At 40.6% G+C, this 18,688-nt stretch overlaps 1 protein-coding gene across 1 annotated transcript; it reads right to left on the bottom strand.

Moving 5' to 3' along the window:
- Window positions 1-222: 222 nt before the first annotated feature.
- Window positions 223-16,978, bottom strand: dbndd1 (dysbindin domain containing 1). Its single transcript, XM_031846159.1, has 4 exons — window positions 16,528-16,978; window positions 12,689-12,835; window positions 7,469-7,603; window positions 223-1,798 (listed from the first exon to the last, which is right to left on the bottom strand). The coding sequence occupies exons 1-4, from the start codon at window positions 16,556-16,558 to the stop codon at window positions 1,647-1,649; spliced, it is 465 nt and encodes a 154-aa protein (XP_031702019.1). The 5' UTR covers window positions 16,559-16,978; the 3' UTR covers window positions 223-1,646.
- Between the last annotated feature and the right edge of the window lie 1,710 nt (window positions 16,979-18,688).

Here is an 18,688-nt window from a genome sequence, read left to right as displayed (position 1 = left end):
ACCTGGTTAATATACTGTATATACAGTTCAAATTTTAAAAAAGTGATATGCAAAAGAATGTGTACAATGTGTTAAAAATATTTTAAGGACATTTCGTATGTTACTCAGAAGTTGAGCAACCAATGTGCTTTCGCTTCTGCAGGGCACTTTTTAGACTTTGTCTTCATTGATACTGACATGAAAGCAGGGGACACAAAATGAATGTCAAACTACAAATCCAAAGTAATTCCATCAGCTTTACTCATCCCACTCAGCCAATTTTTATACTGTACCAACACATTTTACACAAGGAAGACCACATTTTTGAATAATGTAAATGAATATATGGAGTGCTCACCATGCAGTACAGAATGGGGCTGCATTTCCAAAAATGTAGGTTATGAATTTCACGATAAAATACACTTTTTCAAGACTTTTATTTCTTCTTCTATCATCCCAGTGTCACTTTTGATCCATCGTATCACAACATTCAGAATTATTGGCACCCCTGGTATAGACAAGCTAAACATGAGATAAATAAATCAAGTAATCAGCTACAACCTTAGAAAGATGTGAAATATTGCATCATGAGTTCAATAAATCTTTTCAAAGATGATTACAAAACAGTTGGCACTTTGTTGGGTTTTTGGCATTCATGCAAAGCTCACTGAAGTCAACCTGACTATAATGCGATTCTTCCTTCATTTCTAACTGCTTCAAGTATCACCAATCATGTAAATGTGTCTACCATCTTTGAATGACAAACTTTAATTACTTTAGCAGCGGCAACTCTAACAACCATCATTTTTAAAAAGGATAAAGAAATCAGAAAAGAATGATCGAAACAAAGTGTTTGATCATGGAAAGGTGTATTGCATATAGCTTGCTACTTGGTCTGTTTACCTTTTGTGCCATCTGCACCAAATGCCAATAATTCTGGGAGGGGACAGGCACTGTAAATACAATTCAGTGAGAGAAGTGCAACATTTTTCGTTTAGGCAATTATAATAACAACACACATTCTTCATTAAGATGGAGAAAGTATGATGGGTATAAAGAGCATGGCCTCACTGACATCCACTTCCACTGATCAAGTTACCATTATTGCAGGCAACAGAAAACAACCTGCCACATTTTCAAGTCAATACATTAAGTAATAGCCTCAGTGGGATATTTTATTCTAAACAGCTCTATTGATTTATGTTTCAAATCATATCCTGGTAATTCAATTTGAGTCCCACATGGAAGGTCTGGCCACAAGCTGTGGCCACAATTTAGGAATCATTTTCTCCGTCCAAGCTATTTTCCACCCTGAGAGGCTGTAAGGATGGAGGTGATCTTATTCTGCCGACCTCATACCCTGTCTGTCATTCACAACCAAGCTTAAAATCATTTGGCAGCCCAGAGTGCATTAAGAACTCCTTCCATGTAAAACACAATAATTGTGTGTTTGTGTGTGAGAGAGAAAGAGATAGAGATAACGAGGAGGAGAGAGTGTGTATTGCACATCTCAACATCTTTAGTTAGAGTACAGACCTAGTTGTCCAGAGTTCAACCTGAACTCGTCAGCACCATGGTCATGTGAGTGCACAGTGGCAGATGGGGGCCTCTTCTCTCTCTGGCTTGGGGTTTTATCTCTCTGCAGTCAGCCTGTTTCACATCAAATATCACATCTGCTTCGGCCTCTCCAGCTTCATTAAGGGCTCTGTGTCCGAGTCGCTGTGGTGCTTTCGCTCTCGCGGGGGCTCAACTTTGCTGCAGCGTGTCCAGGAGGGGGAGCGCATGTACCCACCTCTGGGCAGCATAGGCTGGTGGGAACCTGGGAACACACAATGACTTGTTACTAACAGAAATGCAGAGTCTCGGCAGATACAAATATGGAAATAGACAAAAGGAAATCACTTTGCAACCCTGTCGTGCTAAACACAACTTGAACTTGAAAATACAACTGTTTCAATGTTTATTGGTGTCACTATACATAGCTCTACACCTGCTAAAAGCATATTTAGAACTATTTCCAGAGCTCAACTGTTTAACTGTAACAGAAACCTTGCTAGATACAGTTGCTGCTTGCTTTCCTCCCAGCCATTAAAGACCTTTAGCCTATAACAAGCCTGCACTCACACATATATATATCAGCCATTTCTAGACATGCCACCGATTGTTGTTCATTCAAGATTAACGGGATCACACTGATTACATTTTTAAGGATTCTTACATGTGAAAGTGAGATGATGACCAGCTTAGATGGGCTAAGAAATTGATCTGCAAGAGCATTCATCACACAAATCACTGCTTTCTGTTTGTATAAACCAGTAAATAAATAATTCCCAAAAAGAATCTCTCTGCTACAACTCGGCCACTTTATACCAACTGTTTCTTTAGCTATTTTTTTAATATTTGCCATGGATTTGTTTTCAGCTTCGTTGTCGTTGCATCTTTGTACCACTTGGTGGTGATGTCCAACCTGTCAGGAGGACAAAAAGGCAAGAGGTGTAAAGACTGATGGAGAGCTGGAAACCGGCTCTGCCTTACACTGCCTGTACCGGTCTAATGCTGGATCTCTTAAGTGAAGGTCATACTAAGCACCTGGTTTATATATCTCCCCAAAGCCACATCCATATCCTCACACACATTACAGACTGAGATATGCAAAGCAAGAGAGAGAAAGGGGGGAGGTACACAAGAGGTATTGATCTCAAAAGATTGATGGCGTCTAGGATTTTAATGAGAAAGTGGGGACAACAACCTCCTCAGCAGCATGAAGGAGTCTGCTGCAGCAAGCGCTATAAACACCTGCTGATTGACTGGTTGATGGTTACTGTACATATCTGTGTGTCTGCGATGTGTCTGGATTTTCCATTCCTTGTGTGCATTCAGAATTATATTGACCTGTTTTTGCCCTGACATCTAATTAAAAGACTGATGAACATGAATTCATTCATACATGAAAATAATTGAACACACACAAAGGAATGTTTGCCCACCTGAGAGGTAAAGTAATTAGATACTTCCCAACAACATACAAAGATGTTTCCTTTATTCTCTCCCGCTCTCATGCAGTCACATACACAGAGTACCCTGAGCTATGGGGTACTGCACTGTATTCCTTCTGTGCTGCTGGCTAGCAGCCATTAGATTCTTCAGTCAGCATGTTGCTGCATAACCTAATGTTTCTGAGACACTAGCCTCTCCCAGAGAAAGGAAAAACAGGAAAAACAACATTTGTGTATATGTGCACATGTGCAGTGGGTGACAATGCCCTTCTCATTAAACCGATTTAAGGGAAACAACACTTGTTTTATATTTTTTTGCATACTATTTCTAGCACAGCACAATCACTGTTTGGGAACTGGGACAAGTACTTTTCAAAGATAACAATCTGTAATGTCCTTAACAGCCTGAAGTGGCCCTAAAGGTAGTGAGTTGAGCTCGAATCTGATATTCTTTCATATTCAAAGAAACTTTATAGAGTGTCTATAAAAAGCGGTCTTGTTGTAGTCCTAAAGGATAAATGGGTATATAACTGCTGAATGACCCAAGACAGGAAGCTGCTGCTTCACTGCCTCTCAATGGGCAGCAACATGTTACAACAGGCATCACATCTGGCTACAACCTGAGCAATGACATTACTGCAGGTGTTTGACAGCAGATTGGAAACACCTGTTTCGGCAGTCTGCAACGTCATCAGTTAAAACCCTGTTACTGCTCCAATGACCTGGAACAAGAGGCCAAAGCTATGCCTATGGTAGTTTTTCAGGGATGTGGAGGAACTCTATGGTTCATGAGGCTCATCTTAGTATAAACAAAGAGCAAACCTACTGGACAGAGTCAACCTCTTCTTGTGTGCCAAGACACAAGCGTCTATAAATAAAGTGCTAGTGCGGTAACAGATTATGATTACTGTGGCTTTGAAGGACCAGGCTATGTTTCCAGCAGGGAGAAGTGAATTACTCAAGAAGAACCTACATTCAGCATTAACTCGCTCACTCATCTTCCTTTAACCTCTCCCTCAACTCCGACTTGCCCTCAACACACTGGCACATACTCAGCAGTTTCCCATCGAGAATAATGCTCACAGAGCACAGCTCAATATTACCACTTTTGCAAAACAACCTCTGACACAAATAAATCAAATCAATCTATCCCCCACAATGAACTCAACTGATGACTACATGGACAAATAAACCCACATACTACAATTCAAAAGTTGCCTTGCATGAAATTATAGCGCTGGATGACGGAGGTTTTAGGGAATCCATGAACAGCTGGTTTCACAATAAGTTGCTCTTTGCATAAATCCTTTCGCTCTCTCTCACACACACATCCACTGTCATTGTCTGCACAGCACAACATCTGTATTGGACAGTAGAATATCTTTAGATTATCACACTGAAAAGTGTATTTTTAAATTGACAATGCTTTTCAAATGTATAAATGACAGGTAAAAGGGGCAATGACTCGACAATGTACAGTGCAAAACAAATCAAATCAAGCGTTATCCTATTGTCCTTGTGTAGCCGTGTATGTGAAACACTTTGCAGTTGCTCTAGTCTACAGTATCCGTCTGCAAACTCTCTACAGCAATCTTGGTGGCTGCATTTGGGATTTGTATCATTCCTCTGTTAAAGCCGTATCTGAGGCAGACATGGGGAAAGAGATTGGAAATGAAAGATAAAGAAAGGTGAAAGACAGAGGGTGGAGGAGAGGAGGATTGTGTTTGTGGTGGGTGTGAGACAAGTACAGCAAACAGGTAGAAGAGAGAGATTTTTGGAAGCAGCACTGGACGAAATGATACATCTCACGTCAAAAGGTTAAAGATGTTCTTGGAGGAAGAAATGTTGATACCTATTCTCAGATGGCTGATCTATTTTTATTCACAGTTTATTCAGGTAAAAATACAAGAGTGAACGACACACCCTGCTTATTGTGAGGTTGTCACTTGCATTTATTAACAATAAAAACAGATCATCTGAATATGTCATTCTGAGGGTGGAAACATTTAATCATTATTGAGATTTTGTTTTTCTCACAGATCTGAGGCTGTGGAAATGAAATCATTTGACATAATAACAGTTGTATACAGCTGTACGTCTCCTGACAGCAGGACTTCATCTTGATTAGCAGGGGAGCGGATGTGAGGCCTTGGACTTAAAGCCTCTTGGCTGTTGCATCTCCTGCAACTGGCTACTGAAAAGCAGCTGTGGCCTGCGATTAACAAGAGCCTGAGGGATCTTGGTGTGGTGGTGTTGGAAAACACAGCTGAGAAGGATGGAAATGCTAAAAATGTGTAGTCTGCTCAGCTGTGGGAACATGGGTTAAAAGAGTTAAATAAGTATGTCAGATATTAGTATAATTTACAGATGTTACAATGTTTAAGGCTCACGTTTTTCCAGTACAATTCTTCGAGATGCATTGGGGTACATGTTTTATATTTTTAAATTTGTATTTTAGAAGCTGCAAAACATTTTGGAGCCATCTTTATCAATCAAACTGAACTAAAGTTAATCAATTGTGGCAGAATGTGTTATCTAATGATGCATCAAATTTGAAAAAAACTGAATCTAATTACTCTTGGATATACTGTGTCGACCCCATTGTGTATGAATTCATCAATTCATAAATAAAACAACGTTATAAATCCCCTGATTTCACTTTTTAAAGGAGCTTAGTTATGTCATGTTTTTTTCAACAGGAAGATTGCTTATATGTGACTATTCTATTGCACCTCAGACAAGTAACTCGCCTGCAAGTGTATCATTTAAGAATTTCACAAATGAACGGACTTCAGTGCTGCCAAGTCATGCTGTACACTACCTGCTCAGCAGCAAACAGCAGACAATTAGCGACAAGCTAGTGAACACAGTGGAGTATCCGGTGGAGCTCAGTTGGTATAGTAGCTGCAGATGGTGATCATCAAGACAACCACACAGCTGTCCTACAATACAGTTGTCTTAGCACAAGCAGGAGTGAGAAATAAACTGGGTGAGACTGAATCAAAAATCCTGTCAGTGAATATAATAAACTGAAACATTGCTTTAAGTTTTGGTGAAGCATTTTACTTGAGAGTACTCTAAACTCAACAATGCACAAGGTTTTACTAAGAAACAAAGAACAAGGGTCTTTCTTGCACATAAAGGGGCCTCTGCACTTTAATTTAAATAATTGGCTGTGGAGCAGCATAGCACAGATGGCCTACCATAACTCACACATAACAAGCTGTGCCATGATATGGAACATTAGTAAGAAACAGAAAAGAGAAGGAAGGGAGATAACACTGTTGTTGTTCAAGAAGGAGGAGATAAGAAATGTAAGAGAAAAAAAGAGAAGCATATAGAAAGAATATAAGGAAAAACTTGATTTATAAAGTTTTAAGATGACTGTTTCTCCACAAGAGTGAGAAATAAGTATTACATCCAGCACAGTGTTTCAGTGGACCATTAGGTCCTCTTTAAGTCACTGTCACCAGAATGATGAATATATATTTGAACCTATTGCATATTCTCAGCCAAAGCACGAGAATTTGTTACACACCTAGTTGGTGACAGTATCATAATTGAAAGCCGGACATTTTTATCAAGAAAAATGTGATGTTTTAAACTTTGTGACGAGCACAATCCATGCACAGACCATACAATATTTGTAAGGCATTGTCTAAACTGTTGCGGTGGACCTCTAAATCTTGAGCTGGCATGAAATCCTGTGTGCATACTGAACGGCAGGAGCGTCGCAGGAGGAGAGAGTTCACTGTCCGCATGCGTGATGAGGCTCACAGGTCATAAATAAAACATGGCAAAGATTTTGTACATCCTTGTGCGTATTGGGAGAAAGACGTGCTAGCCTTTACCCTGTACAGAAGCTGCTGTCGGTTTGTGCAGGAGGTTCATCGTTTTCTTCATTCCCGCTTTCCTGTTTTGTTGAGACTCCAAGTGCCAATTTGGTAGAATCAAATTAAAACTGTTTCTCATAATGCTGTTTCTCAAACAGCGTGAGGCAATTTCAAAATGGAAGTTTAACCTGTTAAGGGCATTTATTCCAGACACTGTGAAATATTTTTTTGATGAGTCCCTGAAGGGAGTTAGGTGGCATATCAAATCATTATGGCTCAGCAGGCCCTTTTAGGACCCGGCCAGGCCATAATGATGTGAAACTCTCCCTTTCCCAGGTCACTGAGTAATACCACATTCAGAAGTAATGTTTTATGTTTCTTTTTGCAGACATCTTCATCCCTAAAGTCACTGAGTTGAGGTCGAGGACTGCAGGGATGGAATTTAATTTGAGGAAGTGCCTCCCTAACTAATCAAATGATACATGATACAAGTAACACACTGACACAACCAAGCTTTTTAAGTATAAAGCTAGAGGGCAAAAGAAAAAATCTACGGGGATTTGTTTTAAATAATTTTCCTTTGCATTTGTGTAAATACAAATCTGTGCATGGGCAGGAAGAGGCTCCTGTTTGTTGTAATTCCCTTTTAGCAGACCTTACCTGCTGGGGACTCGTTGTGGTTCTCCTCATCAGAGTCAAAAACTTCAGTCAGTTCCTGGTCGGACATGTCAGTCAGCTCAGTCAGATCCAGGAGGTCAAAGTGCACCTCCAGAGAGGACACACTACTCAGTGGTTCTATGAGGCCGGGAGAGAAAACAGCATACTTTTAGTCTGGAGGAAGGTTAAGAGATTCAAATTATTTTTTTAAAGTAATGGGGGATAGACTGCATATATTTTCAACACAGAGCTCCTCAGCCCATCATGTACCGCTCTTAAATCTCCATTGTACTCATAATCAGATCAATTGCTGGCTTTTGCAGTACTGTTGTAAAATTGATTTCGACAAAGAACATATTTACTCTTTTATTCACTTTTGTCTGTACATGTCTTGCTCAGTGCTCTCTACTTTAGAAAACAATTCCAACACACAGTAGATTACTTATATCTGCCTCAGAGCTCGCCACTGTGGTCAGTGTCTCTGTTTCAGCATGACACCTGTGAGTTCATGCAGGCAGTCACAGAGGAACTGAAACAAGAGCTAAAGTCAGAGGAGATGAAAATAGCCAGATCTTCAACACATTGTGAATTCCATCTTTCCCCTGGGTGTGTTGCACCTGTTCATTTCCAGCACAAAATTCCTCGGCAGACGGGAGTCACTACTGCTGCACGCAACAGGGTCAAATGCACATGAGGCGTGCATCAGCGCGCCAGGCTCTGCATTCCAATCAGGCTGAAATTTGAATGTGATATATGTAAAGTGACATTTTTTTCAAAGACTCTGTAATACATACATAAAGCCTAGCAAGGGTCCAAGAGCTTGTCTCAGCATCACTGAAGTTAGGGACCGATTCTGTGTAATAGAGCTGAACTAATCTACCATTATAGTGAGAAAGGTGTTTGGAGACTTCACTGAAGCAGATGTAGGTGTTTGTATTTCCTCATGAATCAGTTGAAGCCTGTCTGCCATGCAACGTCAAGTCTGAAACATTTCACTGGTCGTTTGTGGGCTTGACTGTGTGGAGAAATGATGGGTTACGTGACAGGTTGAAAGCTGTTATTATCCCATGTCGTTTGCCTGCTGTTTTCCACGCTGTTTAAGACAATGCATCTAGTTGAAGAGGCAGAACCCACTCTCCTGCTGCTGTTACATCTAACTCCCTGCATCATCCTTCAGCAGCTATTGATTGAAAGAAGACTGATCATCATGCTGAAGCAGTGACTGGTCATTGTGCCATGTTTCAGATATATTAAAAACATTCAACACCAGAAATGCCAGGAGACACGTGGAACAAAAATAAGGAAGCAGTGACTATGAGAGAATGCAAATAAGAGATGGGCAAGGAAAATTCAGAGACTTTGGAGTTTGAAGTCTAAAGGTGTCCTCGCCTGTACTTTAATTCACCCCAAACCATCTGCTTTACTCAAGAAGTCCTACCCGTATTCATTACCAGGACTGGGTGAAATGCCGGTCATTTCGGTATCAAAATGGGTTTTATATATTTACAAAGCCAGGGACCATGTGGGTAGCATATAAAAGCTCCACGGAAAATATTAGAAATGTTAATGTCTACAAAAAGAGTGAAATAGGGACAGAGAATGGCAATAACGATGAGGGAAGACTAACAAATGAGTCACGAGAAAGAGAGGAATATTGCATGGCAGCGACGCTATCACAGTGACAATATTTGAACATAGACAGAAATCTAAACATTGAGCAACTCCCACACAGACTCACAAGATGTGAACAGTGAGTCTGTGGGCCCTTGTGGCAGAAGCCATTTGTCATAATGTCATTGCAGGTGTAATCAATAACATGATTACGGGGCCCTGTTCCATTTAGTTGTGACAGGGCCTGGGTATTGTGAATGCTGGCTCCCTGGAGTGACTGTGATATACCTAATAGAAAGGGACCATAGTTAATCAGATCATTTACACCTGTGTGCGTCCTGCCATGACATGGCTGCTTTGAAAGGGGCCTATACCACTGTCACTGTCGCGGCTGGTAATAATCCTATTAGCTTTAATGTGATCTTTCATGCTATTCCCCAGTTCTATTTAAATCATAGAAGGAAGGCTTTACTGCCAAAGGAGACCACATATGTCACTTTTAGCATCTCCTTCTTGTTAGCTCAGCAGTTAAGCTACCACTTAGATATAGAATGATTTTAAGTTTTTATTGAACACACTTGAGGCTTTGCTTGTTCTACCATCATAATACACTGCAAATATATAAGCCTGAGGCTTGACATCACATTACTCCTTTACAGCAAAATAATAAATTGTTTCTAAAAGACACTTCCTAAAAGGGTTACGCTAACGAATTCCCCTTGCCACACCATTAACCTCTGCACCACATATGATTAAACAGCAGCATCCAAAAGTCAGAATTAAGAAAGTGCGTGTGTCTGCTGTCTCATAGCAGTACATTCAGTGGAGAAACACTGCAATATGCAATCATTGGTTGACAAAAATCACATAGAACCTGTTTTGTTTTTTTCTTCCTTCATATTTTTCATTACTTGCGTCTTGACTGCGTTTGTGAATACATTTTTACTTTCCCTTTAGGCTGGAAGGTGCCTGCTGACAGCTATCAGTCTTTTTGACCCCCCTTTTCTGGAGGAGTGAAGAAACTGGAGGCAGTGAAACAGGGAGTTTAAAATTGTGGAGGAGGACATGAAGAGAAACAAGGGAGCGGCAGGATGATGTGAGAAGAGGGAGAGATGAAGCTATGTAAGAAGGTTGATGTTAAAGAATAAGGAGGAAAGGAAAGCGAGAGAAGGTATAGATTGAGGAAGGCATGATGTAAAACAAAACACCCCCTGCATTATTTACTGCCATTATTTTCAATAGGCTACAAGGTTATTCCCACTCTGCTGCGCTTGTTTTTTAACCAGCCCTTCCCCATCCCTTTTCTCCTCTCCCACACCCTTTCTCCTTGAATAATTGATCAGTGTGTTTTCTCTCCCAGGCAGACGCACTGAAAAAACTGCCTCCATCTCAAAAGCCAATCAGGCGAGCTTTAAGACGCCAGTGAGGGGGACTGACAATAGAGGTTTCACGCTGAGACTAAAGAAGGACATTGTGCCTGAAGCAGATGGATGATGTAAAAAAGGCCACTCCCTCTTCTTACAGCAAGCTTACAGCCTGGTGGCCAGTAAAGTCAAATTTGTGTCTTCTAATCCGTACTCCTTCCTAACATATTCTTATTATTTTTAGCATGCCCTTAATCTCACACTCAGCATTCATGACTTTGAAGTTAATGTGTGTGAAATAAAGGTTCCTTTAATTTACTGAAAAGTAAACTGGGCACAAATAATTGTTTGCATGCTATCAATTTGATGTTCTATAAAAGGGTTTCCTTTCATTTTCTCTCTCTTTTCTTCTCTTTGCAAGTAGAAAAGTAGCTACAGATTGGTTCAACTGAAGGAACAAAGAACAGAGAGGATGGGTAAAGGTAGGAGTTCACTTTTGGCAGAAGGGATATATGGGAGTAGAGGGGATGTGACTTGCATGCTGGAGCTGTGTGATCCCCTTCCTTCTCTACTGGTTCATCGGCGCTCTGAGGTCATCATTCAAGCCTGAGCAGCTGGTAATGATGATGAGGCTTTGATGGATTAAAGGCGTTTGATTGAGAAACAGCCAAGGTATTGAGATAGTATATTAAACAACAATACAAAGATATATTAAATATATTCTGTTGCAAGTGTGTATTTCTTTTCTCCTCACAGTGACTGAACATACGGGCACTTGTCCATACTTGTCTTGTGCTAGTTATTTGATGTTACATTTGCTACGTTTGCTAATCAACAACAGACAGGTAAGTAAGCTGCAATTTTTAACTTTGAGACCGCACACACAGCTACGTAAGTCCATCAAGATTTAAACATGTCGCCTCGATGAAAACACGTTAGCTGAAAATGTTTGATGAATAAAGCATGGTTTACTGGGCTGTATCTGCGCAACATGTTATAGCATATGCTGTAAAATAAACTCCACTAAAGTCTTTGAATCCCAGATTTCCCAGTTCTTCCCTTTGACTCCTGGTTTCTGCTATTAAAGATCAATACAAACAGATAAACATTTTTTGGAATTAAGACCACTGCACAGCAGTCACCATACATTTTTTATCCGTCCACCCAATCCCAATAACAAAGGGAAAATGTATCTGCACTGCAGTTTAATATGTTTTTTTAATGCATTAGTAGATCTATTGTACCTGCATTTTGTTGTTTTTCAATGATTTAGTTGCCACTAACCCACTAACAACTTGCTTCTCTCTGGGATATTGAAATGTTTGTCTGTTTAACGTAGGCTGTTTGCTCTGGGCCTAAAAATAAATATTGCAGACAACTCAGGAGCAACCGTGGTCCCCCTTACTGGAGATAAAACTGCAGCACAAGGCAGGAATTTGTTTCTGTGACAGTCAAGATGAAGCTGCATTGTGGCTCTGTGGACATTAACCTGAATTAATGATCTCCATAAAATTTAAAGAGCAGGTACATTTTATTTTAATGTGATTCCTGATCTCTAAATTATAGGGGGGTAATTTACGATAACAAGGGGGTGATCATTTGGATTACATGTTTTCTGAGGATGGGATCATTTCTTTCTTTCTCTTTATAGCCACAGATTATAAACTGACCTGCCAGGTGGCACGGCCAGTTAGTGGGTCACGTTAAATCATCGAGACACGGACATTAGCCTCTGGATGAGCTGTTTCTCTGAAAAAGTGTTTGGTTAGTGAAGCAGATAAAGGTTGTCTTTTCACCCGAGTATCTGTCTCTGTGCACTGGGCTCTGAGTCTGGCCCGTACAGGGAAGCCTCTGTATGCTACTGATGAACAATGAGTCATTTCATCCAAGGCTGGTCTTTCAGAATGTGGGACCGTAAAATCTAAAATAGTCTGCAATCATTCACTGGGTTTAAAGATCAGAGAATGTTACATGTTTTATATGTCAGATTCATTTTGTGTCGCATATGTTGCTGTAGTTCGATTGACTGTCACTAATAAGACACTCTTTAACAGAAGCAGGATATCCTCTGCCCTCCTTATTCAACATTCCTCGTCTCCTTCCTTGTATTCACTTGCTATTGATCAGGTATCTTGCTCGAAGCATTTTCCACCCATAATTAGCCGGTAACATTGCAAACGATGAACATTCATCCCTCTTCGACTTTCTTAATATCGCCTTCTCTTTACCCACCTCCCCCGGTACTCACGTCTCTTTTCGGTGATGTGCAGCAGACTGGCAGTGTGCCCTGACAGGCTGCCTTCCTCCTCCTCCCCTGCTGGGCAGTGAAACAACTCCTTGGATAGGTCACCTGAGCTGGAGAGCTTCAGCAGCTTCTGGATATCTTTGTTGGGCTCTATCAGCACACATAGATACAGAAACAGATAGTGAGAGGGAGCAAAGAGAATAAAACGGTGGAGACATTCGTCATAGCTAGATTTTTAATACAAAATTACATTAGAGATGTGTGCTTTAGTTAACTTACTGTAGACCTCAGGTCTACATCTAACCTGGAACAATTTAAGGCATGAAGAAACTTCAGTCAAATCTACGAAAACACATCTTGGAGTAACGCAGGGGACAAAATCACTTAAGAGATCCTAAGTACTAAAATAACTCAACGTTGGGTCCAGTGTCTGAGTCGTGTTCGGTGATTATTATAAAATCAATATTATGTTTTCCCACTCAATGGAAAAATCTAAACCTGACATTAATCCCCAGGTAACTGCATCACCTGTCCATTGAAATTCATGAATAACTCAATCTGTTTGTTTGCCGCTAATATATTCTTTACAACATTCAGATGTCAATCCTGTATCAATGTCTGTTGTGTATCTATTTGTATACAGTGTCGAAAGTTTTATAGATGTGTGATTCCTTGAAAGGAGATTTGTTTACTTGACTGTGGGTAAAAATTTAATTCAACAGTTACTGTATATTATTGTCATGTTTCTAATAAACATTCTGAGAGCCTAGTCATGCTCTTCAATCTCAACCATCCATTCCAAAAATAGCAAAAACAAGTTCACGCAGGCTATTAACAAGTCTGAAAATAGAGGGTACTTAAAATAGCATCCCTTCAAATGCAGGAGTATGCACAATATCTGTTTGCCTGTTTGACACAGCGAAAACACAGAGGGGGATGTGATGAGGCTGAGTGAGGTAAGGACAGGAGTACGGAAGTGCTGCACATTTAACTGAAAGATTACAGAGAACTGAATTGCAACATGAACTATCTGAATTTCTAAATTAAGGAAGGCTGAAGTGAGCTGAAACAGGCATGTTAGATACAATCCCACAATTGATTTATCAACAATACAAACTAGTACTACAGTTTAAAAAAAATGACATTTAAAAGAAAATGATGACAGAAAAAAAACAATATATGTCTAAAGAAATATTGCAAAAATAACGGCAGTATGGCTTTTTTATGATTACATTTTTTTATGATGATATGCAGAGTTGATAGAAAGACGTGGGAGTAGAGCAGACTCCTGATGGGTGTCACCAGATGGCTGGTGAGGCTATTCCTTCTTGCAGTATGCTCCTAGACAGTTGAATTTCTCATTTCAGATTAAAAGTGTGCCAAGCCAGAACATGATGGATTCTGCTTTCACCCTGAGAAGCACAGTGTGCATCGGTGGCTGTTGATTGATTTCCCCAGCGAGGAGCCACAGAAACTGAAAGAAGATAAAGTTACCTCTGCTGTTATAATGAGATGTTTGTTCAGTATTTAGATGAGCAGCTTAGGTTTTAATTTCCATCACCTTCTTCAGTAGACACTAATTCTCACACAGTTGAGACAACTGCTTTGAGGCAGTTTAAATGGGAAATACTGTAGACTGTACTTGTGCTTTTCTACTCTTCCGACCACTCTAAGCGCTTTAACACTGAATTTCATCATCCACCCATTCACACACTGATGGCAGGGGCTACCATGCAAGGTGCTACCCGCCCATCAGAACTATCTAATCATTCATACCGATTCGTATGCCGCAGGAACAGCCTGCGGAAGCACTTAAGGTTAATTAAGGTTCAGTGTCTTGCTCAAAGACACATCGACATGGACTAATGGAGCCGGGGATCATTAACCCTAAAATTAGCTTTTTCCACAGAATTGTTATCACAAGAGTAGTGGGCTGTTTGTGTTGCAGCGCATTCATTAAAAAAGCAAATTCCCCATGTTTTAATGAGCGATTTGTGTTCTACAAGGACATGTAGATGCATGACCTTATGTCACATTTGATATGTCCAAAAGTTTAGTGAAAGTTAAGTGGAGGATGAGGAGGTTAACCATAAGGATGGTTATTGGCAGAAGAAAAGAGCTTTTAAGAAAGTATTATCTGCGTGCAAAGCAGGAAAAGTTCACACAGATGGCCAGATCTAGCCACCACCTGCCAAACCCGCTGTGAAGAAAGACGAAGAGTAAACAACAAGAATGTCACTGTCTTTACTGTTGGTGAAAGACAGACAGCTATCAGAAATGTGGTCTTTTCAAGCAATGGCTGACCCTGCCTCGAGCTGTCAGCTGTGAAACACCTGACCCTCCACAGACAGATGGAGAGAAATAAAATGATGAGAATGATGTATCGTACATTTGCCAAATGTTGAATCAAACTCATTGTCTCGGTTCAATAAACCAATTGCTGTTTGTAGTGCAGGCAGTTAGAATCAACATCCTCAACACCATTTTTCGTTCATCATCATCATTTTGCTTGCTGATTGCTCTTTATCTTCTGTACTTAAGAGTAATGGTTTCATTTGTTGGGGTATACAATATACTCAATGAGTATTTCCATACAAATGTCTCTTAAAACAGATTACCAGATTACTGAGCAAAGAGAATAAATTAAGAAAATGTTGACTCCAGAAATATTTTTTCTGAACAGTTTATGGTGTTGCTGGTGCATTTTCCAGCAATATTTAATTCTAATCCTCCCAAGTAAAGCCAGCAATGCTACTTTGTGGCTGTTGAACAGAACAGCCACACTGCTCTCCAGAAGTCACACTTTGTGACCCTGTCCTGTGATCCATCATAATAATGATGTTCACTCTAATTCAATCATCATAGTGAACACATAATACCCCAATTTGTCATGGGCTGGTAATTCTGGCCGTCAGCATGAACATGTAGTGCTCAGATACTGTCTGTAAACAATGATAAGTGGAACAAAGCCATGCCAGGAAAAGAAGGATATCCCATTATATCTGCTGAAATTGCATCTTATAGTGTCTGCAGAGACATTATTTTTACCCCAAGGTACAATAGAGTAATAAAGCAATACTTTAATAGTGGTTGAATGCACACTGGAGGTTCAGATGCAGCTAATATACTGATAAATAAACTACCCTTCTACAGCTTGTCTTTGTACATTACGAGAGGCATATTTTATTATTTATCAAAGCTAATGTTATAATCTGTCACATTGTAGATAGCTTACAATAATTAGCCTGCACTATATATAGACACAGTTATATCATCAGCCCTTTGTGAATGTTTGTTTGTTCAGATGTTACAGTGCATCACTACTGGGGCATTGTGCAGTGCTACCACACAGCACCGGCTTCTCTGGATGGCCTTAACACAAAGGCCATCTGAGTCCACTGTTGTATTGCAATTTGTATTTCATCATTCCAGCTTTTGCATGGTTGACTACAGTGTGTGGATATAAAAAGACCTGTACTGCTAGGCAATAGATTAAACATGAAGCTTAGATGTAGAGATGAACCCTCCACAATTGGATCCTGGGAGAGGAAAATGATCAAAGACGGTACCTGTGCACTGCTAAATTCAAACCTAACATATATCAGTAAATATATTTTGTCTAGAAAATCAGAACAATGTATTTAGATGGTCTAAACCAGCTCATCTGACAAGTATTAATCAGTTCCATCATTTATAAAGTGTCTATACAAGTATAAACATCTTGAACATGCTGTTGTAAGAGAGACATTTACATACAGCACAAGTCATTCAAAAGACAGACAGCATGCTAATGTGTCAAAAGCTGTGGCACAGAGAAAAGAAAGAATAAAAATGGCTCTTACCTGGGCTCCCTGCCCCTCCCTGAGCCTCCATGCAGCTCAGCCGAGAGTGTCTTGCTGTTCACCACACCAGCATCGGAGAGTGGAGGAGACAAACAGGGAGGGAAGAAGGGAGAGGCAAGTGGAGAGTGTGTCTGTGTTTGTGCATATGAGAGAGAGTAGGGTGGGGTGACTGGGTTGACACAGCGAGACCTCCGCTCTCCGAACACTCCTCCTTCTTTTTTTTGGTCCTCCGTTGTTCTAGATTTCCCAAACAGGTGATGTTAGTTTCTCCTCTCTCTCGGTCCACCTGCCCTGCTCTTCCACCAGCGCCGTCTGAGTGCTGCACTGCCTCACAGAGCGAGTCCACCACAGAGAGGGACGTCTGGGAACAGCAACTTCCCTGCAAATTTCTATGCCACTTGTTTTAGTAAACGCAGCATTGTGAGGCTTGGCTTGGTATGTACAGAATACACAGAGAGAGATCCAGGGTAAAAAAAGGGAGGGGAGAGAGACAGAGAGAGAGACAAAGACAGAGAGACAGAGAGAGAGAGAGAGAGAGAGAGAGAGAGAGAGAGAGAGAGAGAGAAAGGGAGGGCTGAGCTGGCAGCCTGCCCAGACTGAGTGAGAGAATGGGGTGTCGGGGAGGTCTATGGACCACTGGAGGGAGGAAATTGTGTGTGTGCCTGTGTGAGAATGAGTATCCCTGTGTGTATGTGCATGACTGTGGCATAATAGTTTGTGTATATACTAAAAGGCAAGTTATTATACCTGATGATGGGTCAGTTCATGTCAAATATACAGAGCTCAGGCATGGTGCCTGGATGACAGCAAGGCAGATGATTAAAAGACATTTGTGGCAATCAAACACAGCTTAATGACATGACAAATAACAAACTATATTACTGGTCTGTGATAGGTGGCAGGATGGAAATCTGAATCCCATACCTTCAGAGAAGCCCGAAATTGTGCTTTTTGTCTGCTGAGGGGAATCTGTGGGTAGAGCTCGCCCTCTAGTGGCAGAATCTGACACCCTCGTGTAGTCATGTGATACAGAAACCCACCAGAAACAGGGTCACACCCTCCTTCTACTTCTGTGACTAGAGTAGTTGTAGAGTGGTGGTGTTTGTAAAGTGTCTTTGAGTATCTTGAAAAGCGCTCTGTAAATAAAATGTATTATTAATATTAAGAAGCAGTTAAAAAAAACAAAGAGTACCTCCAAGAAAACACAAGATTAGATTTGGCAGCTCTATAAAGTTGATCACTCGATTTTTCATCTTGCATCATCAGGTCAGATTTTGTAATGGTAAATGGACTTGTACTAGTATAGCACTTTTCTAGTCATACGACAACTCAAAGCACTTTAACACTACATGTCAGTCACCCATTCACATATCGTATTTGTCTAATACTTTGGTTTATGATCAATTACCTGCTAAACGAATGACATTCCCATCAGCCTCAGATATACTTTGTGTTAATTGCTATGTTAGCATGCTAATATGCAGCTGAACTAAGACTGTGAATACAGCAAACATCATACCTTCTTTGCATCAGCATGTTCGCATTGTTCTTACCATGGCTGTACACTCTTAGTCTTGTTGCTATACTTACTTACTTATACTTGTACTTACACTGCAAATGTGCTTGTAATATAAAGCATTACAGAAAAATACATATAAAATATAAGAGTTTATCCATATGTCATATTAGGATTAAAAGCAGGCCTAGGACATGAGTTTTTAGTCAAACGCCAGTTGAAACAGGTGTGTCTTGAGCTGGTTTTTGAATGAGTTCACAGAATCTGTGAAACGTAGGGGTGCGGGCAGAGCATTCCACAACCTGGGTGCTATTGCCTCAAAAGCTCGGTCACCACTTATTAACGTAACCGAGAGTCTTAAAGCGAGTGTGTGGGACAGACAGATAGTTTAACACGTTTGACCTTAGAGCGCTGCCGGGTGAATAAGGGTGAAGTAATTTAGCCACATATGTGGGAGCCTGACCGTGTAGTGCTCTGTAAGTGAGAGTGAGAATAATTTTAAAGTGGATCCTAAATGCTACAGGGAGAGTGTAGAGATCTGAGTACGGGGGTGATGTGAGGCCGTCGATTTGTCCTAGTGAGTAATCTGGCGGCAGCATTTTGGATTACCTGCAAACGGTTAAGAGCAGCTACACTGAGTGACGA

Source organism: Anarrhichthys ocellatus, unplaced genomic scaffold, assembly GCF_004355925.1.
Source record: "Anarrhichthys ocellatus isolate YVR2014 unplaced genomic scaffold, GSC_Weel_1.0 scaffold6, whole genome shotgun sequence".
NCBI classification, from domain to species: Eukaryota; Metazoa; Chordata; class Actinopteri; order Perciformes; family Anarhichadidae; genus Anarrhichthys; species Anarrhichthys ocellatus.
The sequence above is the reverse complement of the archived record's forward strand: the minus strand, read 5'-3'. Positions and strand labels throughout refer to the sequence as shown.